General features: G+C 57.3%; 1 protein-coding gene across 2 annotated transcripts; it reads left to right on the top strand.

Moving 5' to 3' along the window:
* The first annotated feature begins 51 nt into the window (after window positions 1-51).
* On the top strand, window positions 52-8801 carry Gtf2f1 (general transcription factor IIF subunit 1). Of its 2 annotated transcripts, none has more exons than XM_006982280.4 (13): window positions 52-525; window positions 611-657; window positions 1633-1705; window positions 3350-3543; window positions 3983-4153; window positions 6515-6699; window positions 7393-7546; window positions 7637-7695; window positions 7769-7891; window positions 7975-8048; window positions 8120-8258; window positions 8391-8481; window positions 8570-8801. In XM_006982280.4, the coding sequence occupies exons 1-13, from the start codon at window positions 514-516 to the stop codon at window positions 8772-8774; spliced, it is 1527 nt and encodes a 508-aa protein (XP_006982342.1). In that variant the 5' UTR covers window positions 52-513; the 3' UTR covers window positions 8775-8801. The 2 variants fall into 2 exon arrangements, with proteins under 2 accessions (XP_006982342.1, XP_006982341.1); XM_006982279.4 differs by having other exon boundaries at window positions 7634-7695.
* The last annotated feature ends 135 nt before the right edge of the window (window positions 8802-8936 follow it).

The raw sequence follows: 8936 nt of genomic DNA, 5'->3' as shown, positions 1-8936 counted from the left end.
CCCCGGTTGCTACGGCAACGCGGCCTCCGCGCCCGCTTCCCGAGCCCGCCGACGCATGCGCAAGAGCGCCGAGGACGCGCCCGCCAGGAGACTCCGTTCCCACCCTACCCAGCACGCACCGCGGGGCCTGCGCCGTGACGTCACGGAGGGGCGTGCCCGCGCGCCGTGATTCAATCATCGGTGCCATAAAAGAGGACGCCGGCCGGGCGCGGCTCCGTCGCTCCCGGGAGCTGCAGGCGACCTCGGCTGGGCCCTGCGGCGGCTGCCAGCCCGGTGTGGCAGCTCTACTTCCGGGTTAAGCCGTGACGCACGCGCAGAGAGTTAGGTTTTTGTCGGTTTGTTTTTGCCTTTTTGTGAAAACTCTCCCGGTGTTCTCTGAGACTTCAGGGTTTGGAGATCCAACACCCAGGATCATATTAACGTGACATCCGGGCAAGGTGCCTTCCCCGGGACCGAGGGACACCACGGAGAGCATCCGGGCCGGGGCGACCCGGAACCGCTTGAGCAGCGGCCATGGCGGCTCTAGTGAGTATGAATGCGGCGGGGATGGGGGGTCGCAGGGCAGACCCGCGGCCTCTCCGCGCCTCACAGACCCGTGCTCCCTCTGCAGGGCCCCGGCAGCCAGAATGTCACCGAGTACGTCGTCCGAGTGCCCAAGTAAGTCACCCCCAGCACGCGCTCCCGGCCGGGGGTGGGGCCGCCGGGGCCGCGGACCGCAGGGTAGTGCATGTCAGGGCCGGTGCCTTTGTCCGTCCCAGACGCTCAGGCCCGGCGGCGCACGCCTTTAATCCCGGCACAGGGAGGCAGAGGCAGGCGGATCTCTGTGAGTTCCAGGTCAGCCTGGGCTACACAGAGAAACCCTGTCTCGGGGGAAAAAGAAATCCCAAACTGGTCACAAGTGTTCTACATCCAGTTTCTACGTCTGTGCCAAGAGTGCCACGTCCCCCAACTCCTGACTGTCTCGGGTGGGTGCGAGGCAAGCGCTCCCCCACTGAGCCACGTCCAGCCCCCTTCATTTTGAAGACAGAGGCTTACTGTGTAGTTCTAGCTGGTTTGACCAGGTTGGGCTTGAACCCACCAAGACCCACCCACCCTCACCCCTTGCCTGCCTGCCCTCCTCTCTACAGTAGGTCCCCCTGCACCTTTGGCCGGCCCACTTGAAGTTTTATTTATTATCTTAAAGTTTTATTTATTATCTTACGTGTATGAATGTTTTGTCTGCATGTACAACTATGCACTGTGAGCATGTCTGGTGCCCGTGGGTCTGATAGGTTTGAAGGAGAACAAACTGGAAAACTCTGGAGCAGTGGTTCTCAAACTGTGGGTCTCAACCCCTTGGGGTCAAGTGACCCTTCACAGGCGTCGCCTGGGACCATTGGAAAGCACAGACATTTGCAATTCATAACAGGAGCAAAAATTACAGTTAATTAATGAAGTAGCAATGACAATAATTGTATGGTTGGGGTTCACCCCAGCACCAGGAACTGAGTTAAAGAACTGCAGCTTTGGGAAGGTTGAGAACCACTGCTCTGGAGTCTTCTATGAGTTCCCAGGATCACCTACAACCAAGGGTGTAATCATGAATTTGTTGAATGAATATCAATAGATTGAATTGTCTCTTGCTCATTCCAGGAATACAACCAAAAAGTACAACATAATGGCTTTTAATGCAGCTGATAAAGTCAACTTTGCTACCTGGAACCAGGTAAGCCTGTAGTTCTGGCTGACTAGGGTAGGGGCCTAACTGGGCTGGTGGTTGCAGTAATCACTTTCCTGAAATGATGGTGCTACACCTTTTTTGGTTTGTTTTTTTGGTTTTTCGAGACAGGATTTTTTTTCTGTGTAGCTTTGGTGCCTGTCCTGAAGGTGCATCTCCTTCTGTAGTCCAGGCTGGCCTCAAACTCAGAGATCCACCTGGCTCTGCCTCCTGAGTGCTGGGATTAAAGGTGTGCCTGACTGGTGGCTACACTTAAAACCCCAGCAGACATGTGATTCTAACCATTTGGAGGCTGAGGCAGAAAAACAGTATTTTAAACTGGCCTGGCTACATAAATCCTGTCTAAGAAAAAACAGAAACAAAAAAACCTATAGGCGTGGTGGTGCACATCTGTTACCCCAGCACTGGAATGCAGTATAGGGTCTTGAATTGAAGACCATCCTTGGCTACATAGAGAGCTCAAGGGAAGCCTAGGACACGTGGACCATGCCTTAAAAACGGTAAAGTAGGGGATAGCAAGATGGATCATCAAGTAAAGATCTGACTCTTCAACTTTGTCCTCTGACCTCACAAACAGCCAGTCCATGTTCAACCCCCCAAACAAATACAGTTTTAAAAGTTTTTAGCTGGGCAGTAGTGGTGCACGCCTTTAATACCAGTAGAGCAGAGCCAGCTGGATCTCTGTGAGTTTGAGGCCAGCCTAGTCTACAGAGTAAATTGTAGGACACCAGAGCTACACAGAGAAACCCTGTCTCGAAAAACCGATAAATAAGGAAATTTTAAAGGCCAAAGTTTTGAACTGTCTACTATTCTGGGTGCCATGTTAAGATGTTATTGTCTCCATTCTGTCTGGGTTGCTCCTGAGCCATCCCCAGGTGGACACTGTCCGTCTTTAGTCTCTATCCTGAATCTCTGGGATTCGGTATATGGGGATATATGGGGTGTGTGTGTGTGTGTGTGTGTGTGTGTGTGTGTGTGTGTGTGTGCGCGCGCGCGCGCGCGCGCGCGCGCGTGCGCATGCGCTCATGGGCATGCTGTGCATGTCAGGGCCAGAGGTTGACATCAGTGTCTTTTTTTTTTAAATTTGTATTTTATGTACATTGGTTTTTGCCTTCATCTATGTCTCTGTGAGGGTGCTGGCTCATCTGGAACAGGAGTTACACAGAGAATTGTGAGCTGCCATGTGGGTGCTGGGAATTGAACCTGGGTCCTCGGGAAGAGCAGCCAGTGCTCCTAACCACTGAGCCATCTCTCCAGCCCCATCAGGGTGTCTTCTTTAGTCACTTTCCACGCTATTATTTTGATGACATCTGTTGGGGCACAGGTGTGTGTGTGTGTGTGTCACAGTTTGGAGGTCAGAGGGCAGTTTTCAGGAGTCAGTTCTCGCCCTCTGCCTGCATTAGGTTTTGAGTCAGGGTATCTCACTGCACCTGGGGCTTGCTGGCCAGTGAGTTCCAGGGACCCTCCTGTCTGTCCCTCCTTGCTGGGGTCTCACACACGCCATGCCCAGCTTCCTTTGTGGGTGTTGGAGATCCGAACTCCCCCTCCTCATGCTGGGAGCAGTGGAACCCCGCACAGGGAGACAGGGCGGGCCTGTGGGGGGCTGAGAGGCCGTCCTTGCTGCTCCCCCAGGCCCGGCTGGAGCGAGATTTGAGCAACAAGAAGATCTACCAGGAGGAGGAGATGCCAGAGTCCGGAGCAGGCAGCGAATTCAACCGAAAGCTCCGGGAGGAGGCACGACGGAAGAAGTACGGCATCGTCCTGAAGGAGTTCCGGCCTGAGGACCAGCCCTGGCTGCTCCGGGTCAACGGCAAATCGGGCAGGAAGTGAGTGGTGCTGGGGTGAGGAGCACCTCCCCTGAGTGTGCTCTCACAGGAGGGGCCGGTACCACCCCTCTTTCAAAAGTTAAATCTTAGGTGTTGTTGGCCTGAGAGTGGCCTTGAGGTGAGGCTGGGACACTTGGGGCGACCCCGGGGTAGAGGTGAAGTCTGATGGAGCCAATGACAGGTGTTGTGTGCACAGTCGCCATGGTGGGCTGTAGGCTGGGCGCAGGGCCAACAGTGCTGCATGGCCCAGATGCTGGCAGTAGCGTTGAGGACGGTGGCCACAAGGTGGCTGAGTGATGATCCGAGCTCAGGAGATGGTGGCCTGGTGCTTTCTGTCCCGGGCATGCCTAGGAGAGCCCAGATGGGTGCTGATGAGGGGTAGATGGGGTGCAGGCGGGCCTTGTGGGTAGGGCTGTGACCTGACCTAGGCTTTCCACAGGTTCAAGGGCATAAAGAAGGGCGGAGTGACAGAGAACACAGCCTACTACATCTTCACACAGTGTGCTGATGGCGCCTTTGAGGCCTTCCCTGTGCAGAACTGGTACAATTTCACGCCGCTGGCCCGACACCGCACACTCACTGCTGAGGAGGCCGAGGAGGAGTGGGAGAGGTGAGCCATGGGGGTCACACTGTGGACACCCTCGGAGCAAGCCCACCCAGCACAGGCAGCTGGCCGCCCTGGGAACTGCGTGAGGGCTGGCAGGGCCGATGGGCACAGCCTGCCGATGGCAGCCGCTTCAGTTCTAGCCTGGGAGGGAGAGTCAAGATGGGTGCCAGGAAGGGAAGCTGGGACAGAGGACCGGGGATGCCCAGCATAGGTGCCCAGAGAGGGCACGCTGCGGGCATTTATGTGATGTGTGGGGTTGGCCTGTGCCTGCCTGCAAGCCTGGACCAGTGCATGTTCTCAAGGGGCCGGTTTCAAAAGCAGCCCCTTCCCAATGTGTAGGCTTATTCCAGGCATGTGTAGATGTATCCACAACAGCCTTGTCCAGGGGGACCCCTGCTCTATCAGTACTTCATGAGATAAAATAATTGTGGGGATGTGGTATGGGGTGATGCACACGCATACCAGTTACCCTAGCACCCAGAAGGAGGAAGCAAGAGGATCAGGAGTTGAAGTCCAGCCTCTGCTTATTAAGTTTGAGGTCAGCCACGGGGTCATATGAGACCTGGTTTCAAAACACCCCAAAACTTGCCAGGCATGGTGGTGCACGCCTTTAATCCCAGCACTCAGGAGGCAGAGCAGGAGGATCTCTGTGAGTTCAAGGCCAGCCTGGTCTACAGAGGGAGTTCCAAGTCAGCCAGGACTATATATAGACTCTGTCTCAAAAAATGAAACAAAGAAACAAAGGATTATTAGTTAGCTAACCAATGTGATAGCTGGATCTGTCTGGACAGACCCGGAGCTTGGCTGGAGGAGCTAAGATGTGGGGCTCCCTAGGCACTCAGTTGCACATGGACCTGAGGCATCTCAGTGCTCACTCTGTATGATTTCAAGATTTGGGGGTCTGAAACGACCTCATTTGCCTGGTCTGCCCCTTTCTTTTTTGTTGTTGGTTGGTGGGTCAGGAGACAGGGCTGCCTGGAGCATGCTGAGGTTGTCTGGAGCATGCTGAGTGGAGACAGGGCTGTCTGGAGCATGCTGAGTGGAGACAGGGCTGTCTGGAGCATGCTGAGTGGAGACAGGGTTGTCTGGAGCATGCTGAGTGGAGACCGGGCTGCCTGGAGCATGCTGAGTGGACACAGGGTTGTCTGGAGCATGCTGAGTGGAGACAGGGCTGCCTGGAACATGCTGAGTGGGGACCGGGCTGCCTGGAGCATGCTGTGTGGACACGGGGTTGTCTGGAGCATGCTGAGTGGAGACAGGGCTGCCTGGAGCATGCTGTGTGGACACAGGGTTGTCTGGAGCATGCTGAGTGGAGACAGCTGTCTGGAGCATGCTGAGTGGAGACAGGGCTGCCTGGAGCATGCTGAGTGGACACAGGGCTGCCTGGAGCATGCTGAGTGGACACAGGGTTGTCTGGAGCATGCTGAGTGGAGACAGCTGTCTGGAGCATGCTGAGTGGAGACAGGGCTGCCTGGAGCATGCTGAGTGGACACAGGGTTGTCTGGAGCATGCTGAGTGGAGACAGCTGTCTGGAGCATGCTGAGTGGAGACAGGGTTGTCTGGGGCATGCTGAGTGGAGACAGGGCTGCCTGGGGCATGCTGAGTGGAGACAGGGCTGTCTGGGGCATGCTGTGTGGAGACAGGACTGTCTGGAGCATGCTGTGTGGAGACAGGGCTGCCTGGAGCATGCTGAGTGGAGACAGCTGTCTGGAGCATGCTGAGTGGAGACAGGGTTGTCTGGAGCATGCTGAGTGGAGACCGGGCTGCCTGGAGCATGCTGAGTGGAGACAGGGCTGTCTGGAGCATGCTGTGTGGAGACAGCTGTCTGGAGCATGCTGAGTGGAGACAGGGTTGTCTGGAGCATGCTGAGTGTGGAGACAGGACTGTCTGGAGCATGCTGAGTGGAGACCGGGCTGCCTGGAGCATACTGAGTGGAGACAGCTGTCTGGAGCATGCTGAGTGTGGAGACAGGACTGTCTGGAGCATGCTGTGTGGAGACAGGGTTGTCTGGGGCATGCTGTGTGGAGACAGCTGTCTGGAGCATGCTGAGTGGAGACAGGACTGTCTGGAGCATGCTGATTGGAGACCGGGCTGCCTGGAGCATGCTGAGTGGAGACAGGGTTGTCTGGAGCATGCTGAGTGGAGACCGGGCTGCCTGGAGCATGCTGTGTGGAGACAGGGTTGTCTGGGGCATGCTGAGTGGCTCATGTTAACAACCTTGGGGGACCTTCCTGCCTTCGCTCCTCCATAGAGGTCACCCTGTCACGCCCACTTCAGTGGCCTGGTCACTATGCCCCACCATCCTCCTCAGCCAAGCAGCTCCTGTGCTGCCCCAGAGTGCTCAGTCGCTGTCCCCTCGTGTAGGAGGAACAAGGTCCTGAATCACTTCAGCATCATGCAGCAGCGGCGGCTCAAGGACCAGGACCAGGACGAGGAGGAGGAGGAGAAGGAGAAGCGCAGCCGAAAGAAGCCGAGCGAGCTGCGCATCCATGACCTGGAGGACGACCTGGAGATGTCCTCCGATGCCAGCGAGGCCAGTGGCGAGGAAGGTGAGCGGGGACCCAGAGGCCCTAGTTCAAGGACAGGGCCACAGGGAAGCTCATGACACGGGGTCCCTCTAGAAGTGAATGGCACCGTGACAGGATTTCCGTGGGTTCAGTTTGAGTGTTCCAGGGGTGCTGTGGGGCAGGAGGGATAAGTGCCCGGGCTAGCCTTCTCCTTCCTCTACGAACTGGCCTAGCATGGGGTGCGGTCTCCTTGTCAGGGCACATGACACATAAAGACACTCCACACGTGGTGTACAGGCCACAATCCCAGACCTCAGGCCCGAGGCAAGAGGATCCAGAGTTCACAGCCAGCCCTGCCTGGCTACATGGACCCCATCTTAAACAAAGGGCACACCTTTAATCCCAGCACTGGGAGGCAGAGGCAGGCGGATCTCTGAGTTAAGGTTCCAGGACACCCAGGGCTACACACAGAAACCCTGTCTCAATCCACCTCCACACACACACACACACACACACACACACACACACACACACACACACACACACACACACACACACACACTCTATCCAAAAAGGGGTTAGTTGGATGACTTAGGGATGGAGAGCTCTTCCCCAGACTCCACACAACACGGTGATCCAAGGCGGGCTGGTGACATGGTTGAGGTGGAGCCCCCACCTAGCTGTGAGCAGTGCTTATCCAGTCTGAGCCCCCCTAAATCTTCTTTCCCTTCACAGGCAGCAGAGCCTCCAAGGCTAAGAAGAAGGCCCCACTGACCAAGGCAGGCAGGAAGAAGAAGAAGAAGAAGGACTCGGATGACGAGGCCTTTGAGGACAGCGACGACGGGGACTTCGAGGGCCAGGAGGTGGACTACATGTCAGACGGCTCCAGGTGGGGCGCGGGGCAGGCGCGGGGCGGGCAGGGCGCGGGTGGGCCTGTGGTCAGCCATCTTCACGTTTGCCCATGCCTGCCCCGCAGCAGCTCCCCAGATGAGACAGAGGGCAAGCCCAAAGTGCCGCAGCAGGAGGATGGCCCCAAGGGTAGGTGTCAGTTGGGGACCGGGTGTGTGTGTGTGGGGGGTCCACTGGGCAGCCCTGCTCACACTGTCCCCAGGTGTGGATGAGCAGAGTGAGAGCAGCGAGGAGAGTGAGGAGGAGGAGAAGCCCCCTGAGGAGGACAAGGAGGAGGAGGAGGAGAAGAAGGCCCCCACCCCACAGGAGAAGAAACGCCGGAAAGGTTCGTGGGGTCTCTCTCGCTCACGGCGGTGGGGGGGAGCGGGGCTCTAGGGTCTCCGCTTACGCCCCTCCTCTGCCCTGCAGACAGCAGCGATGAGTCGGACAGCTCTGAGGACAGCGACATTGACAGCGAGACCTCCTCTGCCCTCTTCATGGCGGTAAGGCAGAGCCGACCGGCTGGGGCGGGAGTGGCGGTCCGGCCCTCAGACTCACATCCCAATCTCTGCAGAAGAAGAAGACCCCCCCCAAGAGGGAGCGGAAGCCATCAGGGGGCAGTTCTAAGGGCACCAGTCGGCCAGGAACGCCCAGTGTGGAAGCAGCCAGCACCTCTTCCACTCTGCGGGCTGCAGCCAGCAAGCTGGAGCAGGGTGAGTGCTGGGAGGGGCCGCCCTGGGGAGACACTGAGAGCCGCTGTCCGCCCGCCCGTATCCATCCTCCACACCAGATGCCCCATCTGCGCCCCCTCCTGCACACACACCTGACATTAGTCTCTCCACCAGGGAAGCGGACCGCTGAGACTCCAGCAGCCAAGCGCCTGCGGATGGACACGGCCCCCCAGAGCCTGTCTGGGAAGTCCACCCCCAGCAGCGGGTAGGTTCAGACCCGAGTAGGACCACAGGCGGGACTTGGCCCCAAGGGACTCTTTTATGACCAGAGCCTCTCCCTCCACCCCCCACAGTGATGTCCAGGTGACAGAGGATGCTGTGCGCCGCTACCTGACCCGCAAGCCCATGACCACAAAAGACCTGTTGAAAAAGTTCCAGACCAAGAAGACAGGGCTGAGCAGCGAGCAGACCGTGAATGTGCTGGCCCAGATCCTCAAGCGCCTCAACCCTGAGCGCAAGATGATCGGTGACAAGATGCACTTCTCCCTCAAAGAGTGACGCTAATAAATAGAGAGCTGACCCAGAGTCCTCATTGCCATCCCGGCCTTCCTCTTGGGGCCCTAAGCTCCATTTTTTATAGGACACAGCCTTCCTGCCCACAGAGCTCAACCCATGGCCAGGGCTTGTGCCCTGTGCAATCTTCTTAATTTTACTAGTAGA

The sequence above is a fragment of the Peromyscus maniculatus genome, chromosome 22 (assembly GCF_049852395.1).
Source record: "Peromyscus maniculatus bairdii isolate BWxNUB_F1_BW_parent chromosome 22, HU_Pman_BW_mat_3.1, whole genome shotgun sequence".
Taxonomy (NCBI): Eukaryota; Metazoa; Chordata; class Mammalia; order Rodentia; family Cricetidae; genus Peromyscus; species Peromyscus maniculatus.
This window is presented reverse-complemented; position numbering and strand designations above follow the sequence as displayed.

Coding starts and splice junctions, on each gene's coding strand:
- Gtf2f1 (XM_006982279.4), top strand. Junction 1,706..3,349: donor ACTTTGCTACCTGGAACCAG/GTAAGCCTGTAG, acceptor CTGCTCCCCCAG/GCCCGGCTGGAGCGAGATTT. Junction 8,482..8,569: donor AAGTCCACCCCCAGCAGCGG/GTAGGTTCAGAC, acceptor CACCCCCCACAG/TGATGTCCAGGTGACAGAGG.